Source organism: Microtus oregoni, unplaced genomic scaffold (genome assembly GCF_018167655.1).
Source record: "Microtus oregoni isolate MIOR12 unplaced genomic scaffold, Mior012 000003F_ref0000135, whole genome shotgun sequence".
NCBI classification, from domain to species: Eukaryota; Metazoa; Chordata; class Mammalia; order Rodentia; family Cricetidae; genus Microtus; species Microtus oregoni.
The window spans coordinates 62,118,194-62,139,347 of record NW_024543062.1 but is presented as its reverse complement, the minus strand read 5'-3'; the positions used below and the strand labels follow the sequence as shown (position 1 = coordinate 62,139,347).

Sequence of the window (21,154 nt, the reverse complement as noted above, 5' to 3'; positions counted from 1 at the left end):
GCGTACATGTGTGTGGGTGGGTGTCTGCAGAGGTGGGAAAAGTGTTTGGCCCCCCCTAGAGCTGGAGTTTCAGGAGCTGCACGCTGGGGAATGGGGGTGTGATTCTCTGCAAGAGCAGTGAGGAGCCACTGAGCAATCTCTCTGGCTGAAGTCCTATTTCTTAGAGCTACCTACCCAAGGTTCACAGGTGAACAAAATGGTCTGGCATATGATTTTTAAAAATAACCCCTGGAGAGGAGCTGAAACAAACAGTGTGGTCTGTGTTGTTGAAGCTGGGCTCTGGTTATACCAACATACCCCTCAGGACTGTTTGGCAAGTCTCAGAATTAACTTAAATAATACGGAGAACATTTATTTGGATTTTATTATGTGTACTACATGTGTATGTCTTTGTAGAGGGGAAGTCTGAGGGGTATCAGATCCCCTGGAACTGGAGTTTACAGGCAGTTTTAGGTGATATAGGTGCTGGGAACTGAACTCGGGTTCTCTGCAAGAACAGTATGTGCTCTTAACCATCGAGCCATCTCTTCTCCAGCCCTATAAGAAACATTTTCAGAAGTCACATGGGCCCTTTTGTGGGTATTAATGTACTGACCACTCTAGAGTGTCAGGGGCAGGAAGGCTAATCAGGATTGGAGCGTTCAGAGAGAAAGCAAGGCAGGAAGGACTGAATTTGACCAGAGCTGGAGAGAAGAATGTGATGTAAAAAGGGGGTCGTCGCTGCACCCTACTGCTGAAATCCGGCCTCTATATGCCAGCTACACTTTCGTGTCCTGGAAATGTTCCATCTTCTGTGACCCTTTTGAGAAAGAAAAGTGTACCTTGATGCACTTAAAAGACGTCTCTATCCCAGTCACCTGGGTGATGGTCTATGGCGCCATCTGCTGTCTACAAATGGAACTGAAGCTGCCAAAGCTGAGTCCCCAGGAACCAAATCAGGCTGATTTTAGCATGGACCCTTCTCAACCAGAAAAGACAAACACGCACCAAGTAAACATATAAGAAGCTTTTAATTTTGTCACCATAAACATTATACTCTGATTTTTCACATACAGTATAAAATATTTACTCTGCTAAATAAATAAGACACAACATTATTGCAATCAGCACTGAAATCCACCCCCTAGACAAGAGCTCCTTGGCTCTGGCAGGGAGTAACTCCTGAGTTTGTGTGAGATTCCCCAGGCTGTGACAGATATGCCCCCGAGGCTGCGACGGGCAGAGGCCTTAGGAACCACACTTGTGCTTCGGGTTCATAAAGTCCCACATAGAGGTCATGGAGCCAGTGGACAGAGTTGGAAGGGCAATTGCTTCATGGGTTAAGTCCTATAGAGGGGAAGTGGGGGAGTCAGGGAGCCAAGCTGGGGCGAGAGAAAAGTGGGACTTGGCATGTTGTGAAGAGCCTGGGCCCCATTCCACTTTCCCTCAACTCGAGTGGGGACATCTCATGGCTCTCAGTCAGGGTGAAGAGGACTGCCCAAGGTACTGGGCTAGGCAGTTTGGGGGACCGTATCTACCACCCTAGGAGTCTGGCAGTATCGGCTATTTTAGGGGAACCAATCCTTGGGGATCCCATCCTACTCAACTCCTAGGCACACAAAATGGGAATGAATTTTACTTCTAATGTGTTAAATAAATAAATTAAATATTTAAAGGCCTGTGCCTCCCTGATGGCAACACAAGGGCCAACGAAAGGGCCAACAAGCTGAGCCATTTCCCGGAACAGGTGGGGTGGGAGACTCAGCAGAAAAGCGGTGTTGTGGACTGTGGGGTCTCATCATGCCTCTTAGGGCTCCTCCTTTCTCCTTCCATCCTGTCAAACCCTATGGAGAAAGGCCCATGCACGAGCAACGGGGGCAGAATCTGGACAAGAGACTTAAGAGGGAAGTTCATCCAGGTCCCCAACAACTTCGTGATGACTCAAGCAGGAGGTTAACTCTGAGCCTTGGTAATGCACCGGAACTAGCACTTGCATCCCTGCGAAACCTCAGCAGGGCACCCAGTGGGCCGGCTTCTATCTGTGCAACTACACACCTCACAGCCTTCGGGGGGCAGCAGAGAGCTACACCACTTAGGCAACAACAGACCTGGAGAGGCCAGCTTAGCAGCACTCTAGGCCGGGACTCCTGAGGCAGACCCTTCCTCGATGCCTCACAGCATCTACACAGAGTATTTGGACAAGTCATTCTTGTCAAACACTACCTGTGTAGCGAAATAAATGGCGACCAGGCCCAAGCCTGCAGCTGACACCATATAGGCGGTGACAGAGTGGCTCAGCTGGACAATGGAGCCCATCAACAGGGATGGAGCCACCTGGGACAGCAGGAACGCACTGTCCAGGATGGCAAGGTCCAGGCAAATGCCCCGTCCAGTCACAACCTTGGCCTCGGGTGGCTCACCCACCACCACTCGCATGGAGACATCGCAAGCGGAGGCCCCGCAGAGCGCAGGTGGAGGCACCAGGATGCTGCCGCTGCTGCCAGGGTTCACATGTCCATTGGGGAAGGGAGCTCCTGGCTTAGGGCCTGACAAGAAGCTGGTTGTCTGGCTGTCCTCACTGTTACCACCACCTCCAGCGTCCCCTCGGTATTTGGGCAGGAACACCTGAGGGTGGGGGGCAAAAAGGAAACAAAGGTGTGTATCCAGGTGCAGGGATCCCCAGATAAGAGGAGAGTTCCTCACTGCCTCTGACTCAGAGGCTCTAAGAAACCAGGCAACTGGCCTTCAAAAAAAAAAAAATAAAAAAAAAATCCGAAAACTGAGAAGACTCTACTTGCTGTGGATCTAAACAGAAACCCGGAATTGGAAGCCTGAAGTCTACTCTAGCTTTTCTTAGAATAGATAAGAAGCCAACAAACTCAGGTCTGCAGGTTGAGAGAGGCACAGAACTCTCTAGAAAAGACAGAAAGAATGGGACAGACAGAAGCGAGACACAGAACAGAGAAACAAAACCCAAAGGAGGCACTCCAAAAGTCCCCAGTCCCACACAGGCTACCTCACCCCCTGTACACCCGTTCTTCTACTGGGCCACAAGAAGTATTCACTGTCTTTGTCTCTCCTCTAGGGTCCAGGCTCTGGCTGGAGATACTGCCCAAGGTGAGGTCATCACTGTCCTGGCCTTTGACCAAAGAGAGCCCAGAAATTGGGCCTGCAGAAGAGAGAGGCAGCAGGAAGGCCATTATAGTGACCTCCACAGCCCAGCTGCCTGACCCCACCAACCCTAGGCCCCGATGGCCTGCGGCCTCCTACTGCAGGACAAGACGAGGTCTTATCCCACACTGGTCTTCGTGCCAGGCAGAGTCGAGCACGGAAGCCTGACGGGGCTGCCTGCACCAGAGAACTGGGAGCTGGTGGCCAAGGCTGGGGAGGCTCACGACTCATCCCATAGCTCAGAGAGTGGTAAAGGACAGACAGACAGACAGGATGCAGGACCAAGCCTGTCTGCAGCTGCTGCTGGAGTCAAGCCTCTACAGACCCTGTCCTCAAGCCTGGTCTTTGGACAGCAGCTTTTCTGTTTTTGTTTGTTCGAGACAGGGTTTCTCTGTGTAGCTTTGGTGTCTGTCCTGGAACTATCTCTGTACACCAGGCTGGCCTCAAACTCACAGAGAGCTCACCTGCCTCTGCCTCTGCCTCTGCCTCTGGAGAGCTGGAATTAAAGGCATGTACCACCCAGCAGATAGCAGCTTTTAGAGCCCAGCCCAGAGCTCCAAGAGAGCCAATAGAAGCCCAAGGGACCAGGTTTCCATTCCCAGCCCACCTCTCCACGCCTCTGCAAATTACTGTGATGCAAACTGGCTGTGGCCAGGGCCGTTTCCTTCCTAACTCTGAAAACTACGAGGGAGGTCTGTAGTCTCTCCCCCAAGCTACACCAACATGTGCTCCTTAGGGTAGAGTTCTGAATCCAGGTCTTTAAACTCAGTGAGGACAGGGCAGGGGTCAAGGTGAGCATGCTGTTTAGGTCAGGAGACCTCCCACAGAAGGGGCCTTCTGCAGGGGCTGGTTAGTGCAGGCCGAACAAGGAACCAGGACCTCAGTTTATTGCTTAGGCAAACAAAGTCAGTATATCAGGATCAGGTATGTGCTGAGGGGACTGAGAGAGGGGATGGAGGCAAAGGGGGAAACAGGAGAGGTGGGGGGTGGGCGACAGAGACACGGGGAGGATTAGAAGGAAAACCAGAAAGAGGGGCAAGAAGAAGCCTTCTCCATCTTGCAGCAAGCAAGATACAGATTGATCAAATTCCTCTCTGAAAGAATAGCTAAGGCCAGGCTATTCCCGTGCCATCTGCTGCAGCCACACGCCAGGAACCCGTGCCCTACCTCTGGATACAGCCCGGAGTAGAGGGCTTCCGTTGCTTATTCTCCAGGACTCCCAGTGACAGACTCTGCACTTCCTGCAATCATCCACTCAAGTGCTCTCTAGTTCTAAAGCCAGGAAGTCATTCCTAGAATCTAATCTACACTTCTTCAGCAGCTGGAGCCTCTGGCCCCAGCTGTCCTCTCTGGTCAGAGAAAGCCAAGCCTCTTCTAACATCTTTGGTCAGACACCCCATTCAGAACAGCTCAGCCCGCCCCACTCTGTGCCTGGCCAATGAGAATACCTGTTTCTCGCGATGGTAGAGGGAGGCCAGTGTGTAAGGCAGGATCTGCAAGGCCGAGAAGGTGAAGCCGGTGAGGGCAGCTGAGGCTGTTACTACGACCACGCTGTGCGACAGGCAGGTGGCACCAGCAGCCAGAGGAAAGGTCATCACACTAGCCAGATAGACTGCCCGGGTGCCAAACCGCTGTACCAGCCTGTCCATGACCAGGGAGAAGAAGAGGGAGATGGCGCACTGCAGGAAGAGCCCCAGGCTGCCCATTCGGATGCCTGGGGGTAGGGAAAAAGTGGGGTAAGGACCCTACAAAGTCTGGGAGAGCCAGAAACTAGTGGCCATGGGCACCTGCTGCCCAGGGCCCTCCCCGCCTGCTCACAACAATGGGATCTAGATTGTGGCCAGAGCTGTCAGATACACTAAGGAAGAGGTACAAGCTGTGTAAAGGAGAAGGGCTGAGGAGCACAAGAGGGCCCCACACTGGTTCTAAGACAGCTCTGTGGAATGCCTGAAGTAGAAGGCATGGTGAGTTCCTGGGAAAGTAAGCAGGGAGCAGAAGGCCCGGTGGAAATGGAGCCATACAGACTTAGATGCCCTGCTGAGAGACCACAAGGATAGCGGCCTCATTCATGAGCACATAGATGAATCCTTTTTCTTTCACTGACAGGGAGCTGGGGCCCAGGGTATTGTCACCAGGCAGGGCAGTACCCACAGCAGCCTCCCCTGGTGCCAAAGGCTTACCTTCATCATAGTGTCTCCGGGCCTCAGTGCCTGGCTCGGCTCTGGGTACGCCCTGGTACAGCCCCTCTCCCACAAAGTCTGTGTAGAATAGTGTGAAAGTCATGAGTGCCATCCAGCTGCACAGCTCAGCCACGAAGAGCCGGCGCAGGGTGCGAGGCATGCGGCAGCACAGCTGGTGCAGCCGGGGAAACAGGGCGCCCAGATTCCGGAAAGCCAGGCCCACACGGCACGGGCAGCGGCGGCGGGGAGACGCGGAGGGGACCAACAGCCCTTCTGCTGGCTCGGGTGGGCCCAGGACTGCCTCCTCGGCCACAAACAGAGTGGCTGCCATGCAGGCGAGAAAGATGAGGCTGAGGAGGCCAAAGAGGCATTCTTCCTGAGTGCCCAGGTAGGGGGCCAGGGCACTGGTGTCCCAGTCAATGGCAGGTAAGAGGTAGCCCAGGCAGCCCCCGAGGCTGATCATGAAGGCATAGACAGAGAAGGCTTGACGGCAGTGGTCTGGGTCCCGAAAGAGGTCGGAGAGTAAGGCCTCCAGCGGAGTGAAGCACACCTGGCCGCAGAAGTCCAGCAGCCCCACCCCCAAGATCAGCAGGGCCAACTCCAGGGGCCTGGTATCCGGGCACAGCAGCTCTGCCAGCCAGCCAGCCCTTGGGATGAGAAAGAGGCTTAGCAAGACACCCAGGGACAGAGCCCAGATGAAGGGCCTCCGGCGGCCATAGCGCCCACGCCACTGGTCACTGGCTGAGCCAAGGAGTGGAACAGAGACCAGGCCCAGCACTGGGCCAATGCCTGCAAGGACAAACAGCACAAATCAGTGGTTGGGACAAGAGGGACAAGGGGGAAAAGTTCTAGCTCCTTGGCATGACAACATGTCATACTGTGGCAAGACCCCACACTCAGCGTGGCAGGGACTCTGCTCCTCTCAGTATGGTGTATCACAGACACCGTGTTTTCAGGTGAGGAAACTGTGGCAGACATGTAACACCTGAGAGGCAATGACACGGGTCTGCTGCGGGTTAGAAGCAGGGTTTCAACAACAGCAGAACCCAGAGCCTGCACCCCTGCATCCTCACAAGGCATTCTTGCAGGAGGGAAGCCACAAGAGTAACCACCTCTTGTCTGTGGCTCTTGCCAAGCTTTTTCACACCATCAGAAGCCCACTCCACCTGTCCTGTGCCCGGGAAGGAGAATCCTGACTGGGAAACCATGGTGAAGTCCCAATCCTATTGAGCAAGACACACCAGCCAGGCTAAAGAAGACAGACCTAGTCTCCCCTAAGCTTCCCTTTCCTTCTGTGTAAAGTGGATTGCCCCCAAGGGCTGGTGTGAATGGGAACAGGTAATGCCCCCACCCCCTCCCAGGCAGATCTGCTGCCTACAGTCCAGAAGTATGTACTAGAACAGATGGCAAGGAGGGCGGAGTGACTCACCCAAAACCATGGTCATGAACTTCTCCTCTACCCCGACTTCCAGCAGAAGGGGCGGCACATAGGTAATGCCAGCAGCCAGACACACCTCCAGTCCAAAGGTCAGCAGGTTGACCAGCAGAAGCTGGGCTTTCCGATGCCGTAGCAGGCGGCTGGCCCACAGCCTCTGGATCATGATGGACAGGGCAGTTAGGGCTTCAGGGGCTGTTCATATACTCCACAGCTGCTTTGGCTCAGCCCTGCCATGGCGTCTCCTCGCTACCACCAACTTCCTAGGGTTCAGCCGGACTCCCATTTCCGTCAGCCCTTTGGTACCAGTGCAGCAGCATTTCATCCCACGCTAAACACATGACATCACGCAGTGCCTTGATGGGGACACATCTCATCAGTCAGATCCTAGAAGGGCAAGACAGTCACAGTCACGTGAAATGTTGGGACCCTGGCACCAGATCTCCGGCGTTTGCTTCACATTCTCTGAAGCCTACTCTGCCTTTGCAGGCCAGTGAGGTAGCCCTATGCTCGGCTGCCCCCAACCCAGCCACTCTGTCAGGAAAGCCATGTGAATTTTAGTCTAGCATTGATAGAAGAGAAAATGACAATTGACCGTCAGCACGCCAAGGCCAAGCAGATGTCATTTCCTCTCTTCTGAAGCATCTCCACAATTGCCCTTTTTGGAGAAACTCAGGACTGATTCCCAAGGTGGTGCTGGACACCCTCTGCCAGACCCAACTCATTTGCTTTTCTCTCCAACTTCCCAAGATGGGGTCACTCAATTCTTGTTCGAAGTGACAGTTCTGGAGCTGAGGGGTGGCTCAGTCAAGTGTCTACTGTGCAAGCAAGAGGCACTGAGTTGAGATTCCCAGCAGATTCTTAGCTGGGCACGGTAATGCATATCTGTAACCCTCAGGCTGGGAGGTAGAATTAGCTGGACACAGTAATGTATATCTGTAACTCTTAGGCTGGGAGGTAGAAACAGGACGATCCCAGGGTCATCCAGATGAGTCGGTGACCCCCAGCTCCAGTGAAGACCTGGTCCCAGAAAATAACTCGGAGAGCAATAGGAGAGGACATTTGATTATCAATCTCTGGCCTTTGCACACACTGATACACATGCATATGAACACATACCACACACACACACAAATACTTCCAGGCGAGGACGGGGGTGGAGGCTCAGTTGGCAAAGTGCCTGATACAAAAACAAAGATCTAAATTCCGATCTCCAGCACCATCTAAGAGCCAGTGTGGCCTCACTCGGCTACAGTCCCAGTGCTGGGGCGGAGCCTGGCAGGTGGCTCTAACTCATCGGCCAGCCAGCCTAGCCAATTGGTGAGCTCCAAGTTCAGTGACCGATCCTGCCTCAAAAAAATAAAGCGTCAAGGAAGACATCCACTAGCTAACCTCTGGCCTCCACTCACACAAACAAGAACACACAGCACACACATAATTATGCTCGTGTAACCTGTTAAAAAGCAAAACAATAAAGTGGCACTTCCTCTTCTCTACCCGAGGCCCTGAGCCATGCATGTCAGTCACACTGTAACCCCCACGCCCCAGGCCAGAGACATGAGGGAAGAAGAAAGGGGACAGTTCCTCACGTGGGGTTTCAACCTGTCACTGAGACACAGAGTTCCTCTTGGAGCCCAAGGATCTCTTGAGTTTTCCCTTGAGTTCATTGTTCCCAAGAGGTGGGGGACAGTACAATCCATACATGACTGCCCATCTGTCCCAACCAGCTGGGACCACTCCTTAACCCCAGCCTCACAGCACAGGATCCTAGATCTCAGCCCTATGTATTGATTGGTACCATCTGAGATGATGCCGATGAGCCCTGAGCTAGTGGGATGCCATCGCTTCCTGGCTGACCTCTGGCCTCCATTCACACAGTCCCTCCATAGTTACTGGGTTCACTGGGTGAGTAACTGCCAGGTCTTGCTTCCCGACAGGCACTACTGCTGCCTGTTATGCAAACTATGAAAGAAGGGCATGGTGGGTAAGCAGTCCTACATACAGTTCCCTCACTTGGAATACTGAAGCAGGAGGATCATCAGTCTGAGGCCAGCCTGAACTACATAGTGAGCCCCAATATTAAAGGAGGGGTTGCGTGTAACTAAGAGGTAGAGAAACTGCCTAGCATGTGCAAAGCCTTGGGTTTAACCCTGCAGTAGCGCCACACACCCATGCATACACACACACACACACACACACACACACACACACACACACACACGTTTCTAAAGGCTGAAAGGGGAAATTTCAACTCAGCACAAAAATGTACTAAAAGACGGGGGGGGGGGGGGGGGTTAGGCCCTGTGAGAAAAGCTAAGAGCCTGCCAACCTGCATTTACCCCAAAAGAGGAACAGGAAACAAAACTTGCCACTACACCCCACCTTTCCACTCCTCACCAATCAACCCTATAAATGTTGCTGAAGAGAGGCTGCTCCTGATGGGAGGGCTGAGGCGGCTGCAGCTCCCTCCACACGTCCCCTCTGCCAACAACCAACTCCTGATAAAAGACACTCCTTTTATCCTCTCCACTAACACCAGGCCCCATGCCCCCACCCCAGGGGACCCTGTGTCAAAAAGCTTGTAGTAGGTGCTAAGCTGCGCCTCAGAGAGACCAGACACTATCTAGCTGAGGAAGGTCTGTCTACTCCATAGAGGCCCCCTGGGGTTCAGCTGCTGGAAAACCAGGAAATACAGAATTTGAGATAAATCTGGGCACTTGGCAGCTCCCTCCCCAAAGTCCTTACATGTTGGTAAGGGTTTATGAAAGGTTTATGGTAAGGTTTATGAAAGGGCAGCATGAAAAAGGAAGATAAAATACTGACCCACACATTCCTGAAGTGGAAGCAGCGACAGTCATCAGCGTTAGCTGGGCTACTTGGGTTCAACTTGACCCCTGCCCTTTCCCTAGTGATACAGAGGGAAAGTTCCCCAGCCCAGAGGGGCAGATTCTGGGGTAAAAGACTTCTAGCCATTCTACTTCCCACCCTTGCTCGGCCTGGGAGGGACTGGGCACTCTCCTGCACTGGGTTTAAGAGACCAGGTCCTCCTTGAGCAAACAGAGACTTTGCCAGACCCAACCTCACCCATAAACCTGCCCTTATTCTCCAAGTCCTGCTTTCTCCATTAGTCAGGTCACTCCACCTGCCTGCCTTCAGGTAAGGCAGTTCTCCCTCAGTCCTCTGGGCACTTCTGGGAGTGGGGAGTTCTTAGGCCACCGGAAAAATAGGAACACAAGCATTCCCCCATCCTCCTGCAGTCCAGGCAGCTTCTGAGCTAGGGTGCTTCTCTGCACCCCACAGAGATCCTCTACCTGGTATCTGGGGTCCGGGCCAGGGGCTCACACAAATGATTCATGGAAATGAGTGGGGTGTAAGGCAGGCAGGCTCCCAGGCCTCAGGCTCCCAGGCCTCTGCGCTTTGGTTGCTGAGTCTGCCCTCCCTCTTTTTATACCTTCTCTGCCCTGGAAGGAGAAACATTCTCAATGGCCCAACTTTTCTGAGTCCAGAATTATCCAAGGAATTCTAAGCCCCAAAGAACACGCCCCCCCAAAGTCCTACTTTCTTACCTCATTGCCCTACCCTTCTCAACTGCCACCCTGATAAGGGTCTGCCAACCCCATTGCAGGCCCCCATGCCCTGACTCCAGCTGACAGAATTACCCACAGGGCCCTCTGCCCCGGGTACCACTCTGGCGGCAGCACCAGAGTGTGCTCTCATCAAAGCCGTGAAAGGACAGATCACAGTTGCCCCTTTCAATCCGGGCTCCCTCATCCTCCTGGGTTAAGGAACACCGGCAGGGCGACAGGGTCTAACTCTCCCCATTTTCTTCTCGTCAGAGACTTTCAGATTCAGGTGCTTTCCCCACGACTTCTGGAGCGCTTGGTCTGCCAAACAGGAGATCAACCCGCAGAGCTAGCTGCTCACCTGGAGAGGGGGTGGCAGGAAGAGAAAGGCGGAGGAAGACTGACCAGGTCAGGGGAGGACGGATAAGCATGAGCAGCCTTGCGGGTGCGGATGTTCCTCTCAAGCTTCAGACTCCTCCCTCCTCCTCTGTGGGTCCTCATAGCCAGACAGCAAAACAGCCAGGAGAAACCACTCGGACCCTTCACGGAGCTTTCCCTAAACCATCCTTCCTCATCCCTATCAGGATCAGAATTAAAGCCTATGAAGGTGGAATGGGGGCGTCAGTGAACCTGGACTCTTAACAATTCTATGAACCTCAAGATGCAGCACCAAGCCCCAGGGCAGGCAACTCTTTGACATGCTTCCCAGCAAGACTAGGGACCTGAGAAACGTGTGTGCAAAGGGATGAACAACAGGTTCAGCAGAGGTGTGGGTTTAAAGGATCGAAAACATAGTCTTCCTCCCAAACACACCTATAACATGCCCAGCCACAAACCCAGTGAGAGCCAAGACAGATCCTGCTGGCCCAGAATGCCCCCACTTCACCCCCAGCAGGCAGCCTAGGGAAGCGAAACTGAGTCACAGGAACAAACTTGGCCTGAACTTTGTCCAAAACTCAAAAGACAAGAGTGGAGGCCAGCATAAGAAAGTGACCCAAGTGAGCCCTGTCCTTCATGGCTCCATAGGGGAAGGGCGGATCAGAGGCAACATAAAGAGGCCTTTGAGGGCTTTCAAAGGGGCTCCTGCCACCCCGCATGGCTGAAGTGGCCCGGCGGAGCAGATACCCTCTGCTGACAGAGGCCACAGCCAGCAGAGTCTGGGACAGGCCCCGCCCCGCCACTGTCACACAGAAATTCTATGGCCTCTTTATGCATGCCGGAGTCCCCACACCCTGCCCAGGCACATCAAACAGCCTCGGCCCTCACATTGACCCCGCAGGCTCTGCGACCCTGTGTCCTCCCCTCCACACTCACAAAGAGGGCTGCTTTCTCACAGACGGGGTCCGCTGGAGACTCAGAACACACTTCTCTAGCCGGCACCACAACCCACCGTTCTTCCCGGAGAGAGAAACCTGGTAGGGACTGTCTCGCACCAGGCACAGCCAAAGAAAGGGGTTGAGCATCCCAGTTCAACTTCTCTGGTCCACTCCAGGCAAGGCCAGAGGGAAAGGAGGTGGGGACCCCTGCTCCTCCACAGTGAACGGGATTCAATGCTTTGTTCCACACTGGGCAGCTCCTTGAGGCTGGCAGCAAGAAGATGACTCTCTGGGGTCTGAGTGTTTCCCAGCGCAACACCCCTACTGCCCATACCCTTGCCTCAGTCCCAGGAGACCAGTGCCCTGAGCCTTGCCTAATAGAATTTGGTACACAGCACTCTAAAGTGCAGCTGCATCCTCATGGTAGCTTCTTCATAAGGAAACTTAGAGACACCTTGAGGCACGGAGCTTGCAGACCTCACGCAGGTGCTGTGGAAATGTCTACCTGGGCTCCTGGGACAGGGGACGCAGCATGGAACCACTAAGTCCCCATACCTCCCAGCCCATCACTCACTGGTCTTTGGCTTTCTGGGACCCGCTATTTCCAAATATCCACTCAAGAAAAACTCCACAGTGACTACTCAAGCAACACCACCTCACAGGCATCCGAGGACCCCCTCGTAAGGCAGGCTCGCCACTCTGAGGGAACCCTAACAAAGAACAAGGACTGGGCAGAGGGAAGGGGGACCCGGCCCCACCCCAGGCAGGTTCCCCAGCTCCTGCCTTCCCCGTGGCTGGGAGGCCAGGGATTTAGAGTTCACCCTGCTGAGCTGTCTTTTCTTCCTTCAGACTAGAAGCCTTCTGCTCAGCAGCTTGTCAGAGAGAGTGAGGGGCTGCAGGCCGGGACACAAAGGGGGATTAGGGAGAAACCTCTGGGCCTGTGGAGTAATCCATCAAACTCTCCCCCGCTGCCAGCTCTGGCCCCTTCCCACTCAGTTCCCCTTCCAGCTGCTGCTGGCCCCCCACCTCCTCCTGCTCCAGAGTCCTGTCACAACCAGGCAGCAAAGAGAATCCCAGGCCCTGGGGGGGCAGCGGGGGCACACTAGAGACACTGGGAAAAGGGCAACGGCTCCCTCCCCCCACCTCCTCGAAATGTGTGAAAACCCAACAGGTGGCAGTGGCTTGGAGGAAAGTGGCCTTTGTTGCGGTGTCTAAGAGCCCAGTGCAGCTTCGGAAGGAAACAAATGCTAGAGCCTGGGGGAAGGGGAGGGGAAGGGGTAACAAGCCAGCCCTGGAGGCCGTGCGGATCTCCCCTCCCCTCCCCTCTCCAAACTAATGACAGGGACTCTGGGGCTCGCCTGAACCTCACCTTGGCCAGCAGTCAGTCCTGGCCAGCCCAGGCTGAGGCTGCAGTACCCTTAGGTCTCCTGGTCGGCCCTGGTGACAGCCAGCACACACGTGTGTCTGTTTCCAGGCTTCACTGCTGACAACAGCTGCCACCCACGGTCACACTGTATGTGTTCTCCATACCAGGACAAGCAGCAGTCTTCTACCAGAAGGAACCCTCTTCCATCCCTGGGGCTCTCCTGCACCCTGGCAGGTTCCACAGTAACCCAGCTTTTGGGGGATGCCACTTTCAGCCTGCTTGTAACTTGACCTACTGACCCTTAGTTTCCACATCTATAGCTCTTAATTGCAGTTAGCCCGTGTGACTGCTGGCTACGTGCACGCCAGCCCCACTTCCAATCAGTTTTCTCCGCCAGCCACTGGGTGATAGGGGTGCAACTAGCATGCCTGTTTCACAGAAGGAACTTCATGCCGCTGACTTCAGGCTGCAGGTATGGCTCAGTGATAGGGTGCTAGCATGCAGAATGTTCCGGAGTTCCAGCCTGAGCACCACGAAGCCAAAATCCTACAAGCCAACAACTTCAAAGCCACGTGAGAAAAAGGCTAAGAAGGGCCTTCGGTGGAGGGAACCTGGGAGGGGCTTTCTCATGACCTAACACAGAGGTTGAAAAGATCCTTTCTCCTCAGCTTCCCCTCTTCCCCCATCTACAAGGCCTCTCACCAGATCCCAGCAGCCCCCAGTGGCAAGAGGAATGCCAAGAATGTAAACGCCTTCCCAGGTGCTGGCCCCAACAGGTGAGGCGAGGCCAGTGCCACAGATCTGCTGCCGAGAGAAGGCTGTCCCATGGTGACCAGACAGTTGTTTCCATCCACAGGACATGGATGACAATAGCTGACCCGACCAACTGCCCAGCGGACATTTAGTACATGCCAGGAGCGTGGTAGGTCTCGTAATAAAGGTCTACCACACAGACTTGCTATTTCATAGTCCTAGTTCCCAAGAAACAAACTTCAGTTTCAGAGAACCTCCAAGGTTGAAAAACTAAAACCAGGAAATCTGCAACCATTCAAAAAAATTCTGGAAGACACTTTGAACTGCGAGCCAGAAAGATGTAGTCCTATTTCGGCAGCACTGATAGCTGTGTAACACAGAAAGCCATTTCACCGCCCTAGGACTCGGTTTCCACACCTGTAAAACGAGAGCTAATCTAATGCCTCCGGTGCACAGTGAGGTGACCTAGCACCTGTCCTGAGTCTCCTCTAGGGTGATCTCATGGGCAGGTGTCCCCTGACAAGGCCACAGGGCATCAGGGAGGGGCTGGCCACAGCCGGTCTCCCATGAGTCAGGGAGATGCAGTGGGGAAGAGCTCCCCAGCAGCACTTACCCCTTCAGGCCCCGAGCACACACTGCACAGATCCCAGCACTAGGTCAAGGTCAGAAGTCACCTGAAATGCAGCCGAGTAAGCAGGGCGCTGGGACAGAACTGCCCTTTTTGCTCCTCTCTCCTGGAGCTGGACTCTGTTCCTGGCAGAAATCAGTAACTAAATTCTTTCTATTCTTGGTCCACAATAAAAGAGTGCCAAAAAGTTCTGAAGTCCTCTACAGAGGAGGAAGAGAACCAAGGGAGTAACGGGGGTCTCGGCACAGTCCCCAGGCCACTCAGAAGTTCCCTCCCACTCTTTCAGAGCCTCTGCAAAGTGAAACTTCAACAGCCTTTCTCTCAGTGAACTTGACACCTGTCCGTCAGCCAGGCCAGCCTGGGCAGCTCTTCCCATGGTGCACACAGCCAATCGGAGTCCTCTCCCTTAGCCTGGCCTCTTTCTAGAGGTGAGGAACGCAAGAAAGAGGCCAGGGCTGAGCAATTTGAGCCAAATTCAGGGCTGAGGAGAGCCCAGGGCAGAGGCTCTGGATGTCCTACCTCCAGGGTCGTAAGTCTGGTGGCCTCTCTCTACCCTGACATACTCAGGTCTGTGATCAGTCTATCTGTATGAGAAGGATCTGGGGCAGTCAGTTCTGTGGAAGTGTAGTCCCAAAGACGAGGAACACACCTGTAATCCTAGCATTAGTGAGGCTGAGACAAGAGGACTATAGATTTGAGGTCAGCCAGGTCTTCATGGTGAATTCTAGGCCAGCCAGGGCTACACAGTGAGATTATGTCTCAAAAACAAAGGAGGCTGATGATCTAGTTCAGTGGAATAGCTTATATAGCTTATAGTTGATCCCAAGTCCAGAAAAAACAGTCAAGCAGGTGAACAAGGTTAAGAACAGATCCCAAAAGAAAACATGAAGAAGCTGGTTTACCCATCCTTGGAGGAAGTACACCTCAACATGCAACCTAAGGACCCCTAAAGAAATGTCGAAGAGAGTGGTTGTGGCATGCACCTTTAATCCCACACTCGGGAGGTAGAGGCAGGCAGATTTCTGTGAGTTCGAAGCCATCCTGGTCTACACACAGTAGTTCCAGGACAGCGAGGGCTACGCAGAGAAACCTGATGTCGAGGAGAAAAAAAAAAGTGTCTAAGAGCCCTAAAACGTGCCCATCAGTACTCACACAGCCGAGTTCTTTACCATCCCCCCACACCAGTGAAAGTGATGGAGGCACAGAAATAATTGATTAGAGCCCTACTTAGCAGGAAGTGCGATCCGTGTGCAGGTCAGGCAGTGTAAGAGCTAAGACACAGGCCAGCGAGTAGGGGGCACGGCAGTGTCAAAGTCAAAGCTTCCTGGAGGAAGTGGACCTGTGGCTGAGTCACGAAAGGTAAGCAGGTGCTGCACACAAAGGGCACAGAGCCTCTGGAGCCTGGGATTTCCAAACACAGCCAGGCCTCCTCCTGGCCCCTCTCCAGTGAGGTATACAGGAAAGAACATGAGAACCAAAGCCACACCACTGGGTTCTGATCTCAGATCCGGCTCTCAGATCGGTGTATCCTAGATGGTCACACCTCCTTGGGCCCAAGACAGGGGAATTCACTGGCACTTGGCTTGTTTTTGCTTTCAGCTATTTCCCCTTTCTGAGCAGCCTCTGCCCTTCACCTGAACCCTTTAGCTCAAGTCCTACACCTAATCCTTCAGGACCCCCTGTACCCCAAGATGTCATGTTCTTTCTCTTCCCCCGACTCTTTGCCACAACTAAGGCACGAGGCTGGATTCTGCATTTGCTCCTCAGTCTCTGGTTTGCCCCTTTCCCATGGCACCCACCCTGTGCAGTCCAGACAGCAAGAAGCAGAACAGCCCAGGCCCTGGGAGTCCAGAGGGCAGACCAAGACAGGAATCTTTTGATTGGATGAGAGAACCCAAGAGTCAGCCAGGGCACTCTCAGGCATCTGGGTGCACAGATCTCCAGCAACAGGGGCTGAGATTCTACATGGCTATACCCCTAAGTGATGAAGTGTTCCTAGCTTGGATACTATTTGCTAGCTCCAAGTACACGTGAGATTAGATGCTTGGGGGTGCTGAAGGCCCTCTAGGGAGAGGAACTGCTGTTGGGGGCTGGCTGGTCCTGAGGGTACCCCATCTGGCTGGCCATTTAGCCTGGCCTGGGTTTGATGACCAGTGACAGCGAGGATAGGAATTTCTTCTGACCTTCTTCATTCTGGCTTGTCCCAGCACCCCAGCAAAAGTGATGTCCAGAGTTTGGGGAAGGCGAACAAACATTTTTTTGAGTATCTGGTTTACACAGATTTTGCCAATATATGTCACATCTAATTCCCACCACAGCCTTGCAGGGTGACTAGAACCTCCACCTTACAGAAAAAGCAAGCCAACAGTGTAGGCAGGATGACATCTTCAACCTCAGAATTAAAAAGGCTCCCCCATTCCAGTCCCTCAGCGAAGGAGGAAGAAACACAGACCCTGTAGCAGAAAATGGGATTGATCAGGTAATTCTGGCCAAAGATGCCCTGTTCCCCCTCCCACCCCCATCCCAAGCTACACTCAATACACTAGACAAAGCTCAGTACTCCAGCTCTGCTGCTGGGAGTCAAGTGGCATCAGCATTTGAGACGCTGGGCCTGGCACCAACTGGTCCAGCCTCCGCGCAAACTGTCCAGCAAGCAGGGCCACTGGCTTTTCATAGGAAGTTAGGACTGCAATCTAACCCGGTGATGGAATGAAAGCCTAGAAAGCTAGGCTGGGCTTTCCTCGTGGATACCAGAGGGTAGCGTGAAAGACCCCAAAGGCTGGAGAGAGAAGACAGATAGATGCTCTCACTTCAGGGCACCCTCCCCACAGTCTTCCTAAAAGAACTCGTAACCGATCCACACATTCACTCCCTTACCTCGCAGTGCCCTCCTCCAGACTGTGAGTATACTCCTGGGAGGGAGGCAGGCAGTGGTTTCTGCACTAATCATAGAACACGTCAGAAAGTACAGAGATGTCCACCCAGTCTTGGTTTGTTCGTGGCACCGGACTCAAAATTCAACTGCAAATGTGTTCCTCGTGGCTTATGTATGGTTATATATGGTGACAGTCCCTGGCTAAGAAACCAGTTTCCAAGTTAATCCACCATGATAGCCTGCACACAGCAGCAGCTGACATTTCTCTCCATAAGCAGCCACTCTGCACAGAGGTTTACCTGCAGCCGTCTCCTTAATCCCGAAATCCTGGAGGGCAGGTCCTCCTATGCTTGCTTGCTTTGTGGAGGAGAAAGCACAGTCAGGAGCCAGTAACTCACTCTGGAGGAAATGGGATCTGAGCCACTTGCTAGGGCCAAGTCTCTTAGTGACTTGAACAAACTTCCCAAACGGACAGGAGTCTAAAGAAGTCTAAAACAGTAGCCTTTAAAAAAAAATAAGTATAAAAAGAGCAGGGCCCAAGTTGGACATGATGATATACACCTATAATCCCAGCACTAGAGCGCTCAAGATAGTTGTGAGTTCAAGAGCAGCCTGAGCTCCACAGACACTGTCACAACAAACAGCAGGGCCCCCAAAGAGTCTCAAACCAGTTGCTGCAGAACACCCAGACACGAGTGATAAATATAACAGCTCAGGCTAGCGTGCATTGAGCATTTACTACATTTTCAGACAACAAAATGGGTTTACTTGTTTTGCTGGGGGGGGGGTTATTTATTGTTATTTTAGTCTCACAGAATTCAGGCCATCCTGGAACTCATCAAGTAGACGAGACTGGCCTTGAACTCCTAATCCTCTTGCTTCTGCTTCCCAAGTGTGCTGAGCTTACAGGTGTAGGCCATTAGGCTGGGCTAAAGACACACAGTTAAATTCTATATATGTTATTTGATGAAGTTATATGTTTAGACTGTGTATCTTTTTAGTGCTATTTGTGTGCTGTAATGAACTTAAATGACAAAGCTGTACAGAGGGCATGGTCATTATCATCATCGTCCCCATTCGCAGCAAGGCTGAAAAGTTACCACAACTAGCAGGCTAGTGGAGCGCAGCCGGTGGAGCGGAACAGGCGTTGACGGAAAAGCCACCTCTCCTGGCAGTCTGTGTCCTCACCATCCCCCAACCCCCCAGTGCAGTAAGAGGTCAACGGTTCCCACCTGAAGTCAGTCTTACTTCCGGTGACCTTGAACCAGTCATTCCTCCCCACCTTCCAGCTGTTCTGTCCCCACGGCTCTGTTCCAGCTTGGGACCAGTACCCAGAAGCCTGAAGGGCATAGTGACCACCCAGGGACCTTGTCCAGTTCCTCTTCCAGCTCCTCCAGGGTTACTCAGAGAACCAGGAGGACAGTGGATTTCACCCTCCACCCCAAAAGTGCATAGGAAAGCTCGCTTGGAAAAAGACCCTACCTGGGGCCCTTGTGTCCAGAGCGGTATCGTTATCTTTAGACTCATCCAGTGAGTCAAGCTCCTTTTACTAAAAGTCTGGGCACTTTTAGTACAGTCTTGCTTCCAGGACAGCCCTGGAGCTGGGGCTGGCGGGAGATAAGGGAGGAATGAGGGGATGAAATGGATCCAACAGAAGGACCAGAGGCTTCAAACACGTCCCTCTTACTCCCTAGGACATGGAGCTGTGTGGGGTTCTGAGGTTTCCTGTCCAGCATATAGTTCTTGGGCCCCTCCTCTTCCCAGATCCATATGTCAACCTGTTCCCCACGCCTTAGGCACGTGGGCCCACACCGAAGCTGTCATTCTGGGAAAGGAATTGTGCTTCACGCTAAGGAAACAGAGGTCAGAAACTCCAAGAGTCTCACCCTCCCTACCGAGAGAGCCCAGCAAGAGTCATTCTGAACCCCGTGTCTACGTCTATGCCATGCCCGCCTGCAAGGCCCCAACTGGGCTATTCAAAGTTCAACTTAGCTGGGGTAGGGTCTGCCACAGCTGGCATCAAGTTCTCTCCAAGTACCCACCGGACCAAACTCCTCCTACCTCCAACTCAAGACTCCTGAGGAAAGAGGAAGCACCGGGTACCCCGTGGCCTTGGACGAGTCAAGTGTGTGTCACGAAGGAGTGGGCTGAGTCGTAGGTCAAGGGAGAGAGCAGTCACAGGGCTCCCTGGAGGGGTGCGGAGACCAGCGGAGGGCTGAACCTGCAGGCTCCTGGGGTTTCTTCAACGGGCGTGCTGCCGCCCGCCTAGCGCTCTCTAGAACCGCAGAGTACTCCCCATCCCTACCTGAGCCTTGGGACACAGGAGCTACAGACGGCGCTGCTTTCCCCTCCGTAGGAGAATAACCGAGGCAGAGAGAAGGGGCACAGAACGCGCGTGTACACATACACTCACCAATCCAGCCTCAACTCCACCAAAGCCTAGCCCCAATTCTACCGCCAAGAAAGTTAAGTCCCCCTTCTGTCCCGAACCACGGCGCCCAGCTGGAGGTCCCTTCTCGGACTCCCCCTAAGTGTGAACTGTGCACGCCGCGGTGACTCATCTGCCCCTTTCGGGAGAAGCCCAGACAAGGGAAGAAATAAACGCAACTTTCCAAAGAAAACTCTGCAGCGGGAGGCTGCAGCAGGGCCGGCCTGGCCCGGGACTCCACGGCCCCGATCCCGCCCTCGGCGCGCGGCCCCGGACAGCAGGCGCCGCAGCTCAGAGCTCCCGGAGGAAGCGCACTCCGCGCGGACGCGAGCGGGCGCCCGCCCTGGGCACCGGGCCGCCAGGGGCCGCGCCCTCCCCACGAGCCTCCTCTCGCGCAGGGCCGGGACGCCACGGCGCGGCCCCATCCCGCGGGAAGCAGAACGCCAACCGCCGAGCGTGGCCACCCGCGCGCTCCTTTTCCACCGGGACCGGCCCCTCCCCTACCTGGCCCGGCGCGCGGCTGTCACCTGGGGCTGGCGCGTGCAAGCTCGGACCCCTGCTTCTCCAACGCGCGCCAGCGGGCGGCTTTTAAATCTCCAGGTTACTCGGTGGGGGGAGAGAGCATGCGCGCTGGGGCTGCCAGGAGGGGGGCGGGGCGAGGCGGGTCGGAGGTGGGGGGTGCTGGGAGGGGATGGAGGGGTGGGGCCGGTCCCCAAGGGAAGAAAGCGGGAGGTGGAAAAGCAGTCTCCTTTCTGGTCGCGGCCGGACGGGCAGCCCCCGCGTGGCTCCTAGACTGCCCTATCATTACCTAGGGCCGTGCACCGCCCCCTCTGCCGCTCGCCACCAAAACATTTTGGTAAAAACTACCCGGCTCCACGGGGTACCTCCCCTCCGCTCCCGAGCCAGTCTGCGACCATTACCCGCGCGTGCCATTCTGGACATCCTGCTGTCCAGGCACAGCCACGACTCGGGTACCCGCCCTGGCCCATGCCTTGAAAGGATCTGTGACATTCTGCGAGTTACTCTCCCTGCTCTCAGAAAGCTAACTCAGTGCCTCCTGCAACTCAAAGACAAACTCCCAATTCTTTTTTTTTTTCTACCGTGATTATGTATACGGAAGGAGAGGTGATAAATTGCCACCCAAATGTTCCCAGTCAATGTTTCTAAAAGTCCCTTGGCTAGCAGGAAGCCAGTGCAGGTGAGAGGCAGATCGCTGCGGTTCTGGCCTGACCTCGGGGTGGAGGACGGGGGCTTTATTGCGTCTCTTTCATCCATGGGATTTTATAAAGAGAGGAGAAATTCATTTAGGCGACTTGTTGATTTCAATACAGGCCAGGGATTTCTGCGAATTTTTGTGGTGCACGAGACTCAACTGATTACAAAATATTAGAGGAAAATGTTACATTGATATGTGTTGTGTGTTAGGCTGAGGATTATTTTGATTGTCTCGGTATGAACAT

General features: G+C 53.9%; 2 protein-coding genes across 5 annotated transcripts; one reads left to right on the top strand and one right to left on the bottom strand.

Moving 5' to 3' along the window:
* Positions 1-991: 991 nt before the first annotated feature.
* Positions 992-20,293, bottom strand: Slc45a3 (solute carrier family 45 member 3). Of its 4 annotated transcripts, none has more exons than XM_041649202.1 (5): positions 20,199-20,293; positions 6,760-7,152; positions 5,331-6,119; positions 4,599-4,864; positions 992-2,604 (listed from the first exon to the last, which is right to left on the bottom strand). In XM_041649202.1, exons 2-5 carry the CDS (start codon positions 6,929-6,931, stop codon positions 2,161-2,163), a joined length of 1,671 nt encoding a protein of 556 aa, XP_041505136.1. In that variant the 5' UTR covers positions 6,932-7,152; positions 20,199-20,293; the 3' UTR covers positions 992-2,160. The 4 variants fall into 4 exon arrangements, with proteins under 4 accessions (XP_041505136.1, XP_041505137.1, XP_041505138.1 ...); XM_041649203.1 differs by having other exon boundaries at positions 20,222-20,245; XM_041649204.1 differs by lacking the exon at positions 20,199-20,293 and adding an exon at positions 14,377-14,395.
* On the top strand, positions 13,509-20,286 carry LOC121446204 (translation initiation factor IF-2-like). Its single transcript, XM_041648678.1, has 3 exons — positions 13,509-13,582; positions 13,679-13,786; positions 19,803-20,286. Exons 1-3 carry the CDS (start codon positions 13,509-13,511, stop codon positions 20,284-20,286), a joined length of 666 nt encoding a protein of 221 aa, XP_041504612.1.
* Positions 20,294-21,154: the final 861 nt, after the last annotated feature.

Bases quoted from the DNA above. Each gene is read 5' to 3' on its own strand.
- LOC121446204 (XM_041648678.1), top strand. From the start codon at position 13,509: ATGCAGAATGTTCCGGAGTTCCAGCCTGAGCACCACGAAGCCAAAATC. The intron at 13,583-13,678 runs GTGAGAAAAAGG...CTTTCTCCTCAG, and splicing joins GCCAACAACTTCAAAGCCAC to CTTCCCCTCTTCCCCCATCT. The intron at 13,787-19,802 runs GTGAGGCGAGGC...CCCCTAAGTGTG, and splicing joins CCAGGTGCTGGCCCCAACAG to AACTGTGCACGCCGCGGTGA.
- Slc45a3 (XM_041649202.1), bottom strand. From the start codon at position 6,931: ATGATCCAGAGGCTGTGGGCCAGCCGCCTGCTACGGCATCGGAAAGCC. The intron at 6,120-6,759 runs GTGAGTCACTCC...TTGTCCTTGCAG, and splicing joins GTTCATGACCATGGTTTTGG to GCATTGGCCCAGTGCTGGGC. The intron at 2,605-4,598 runs GTATTCTCATTG...CCCCACCCTCAG, and splicing joins TCTACCATCGCGAGAAACAG to GTGTTCCTGCCCAAATACCG.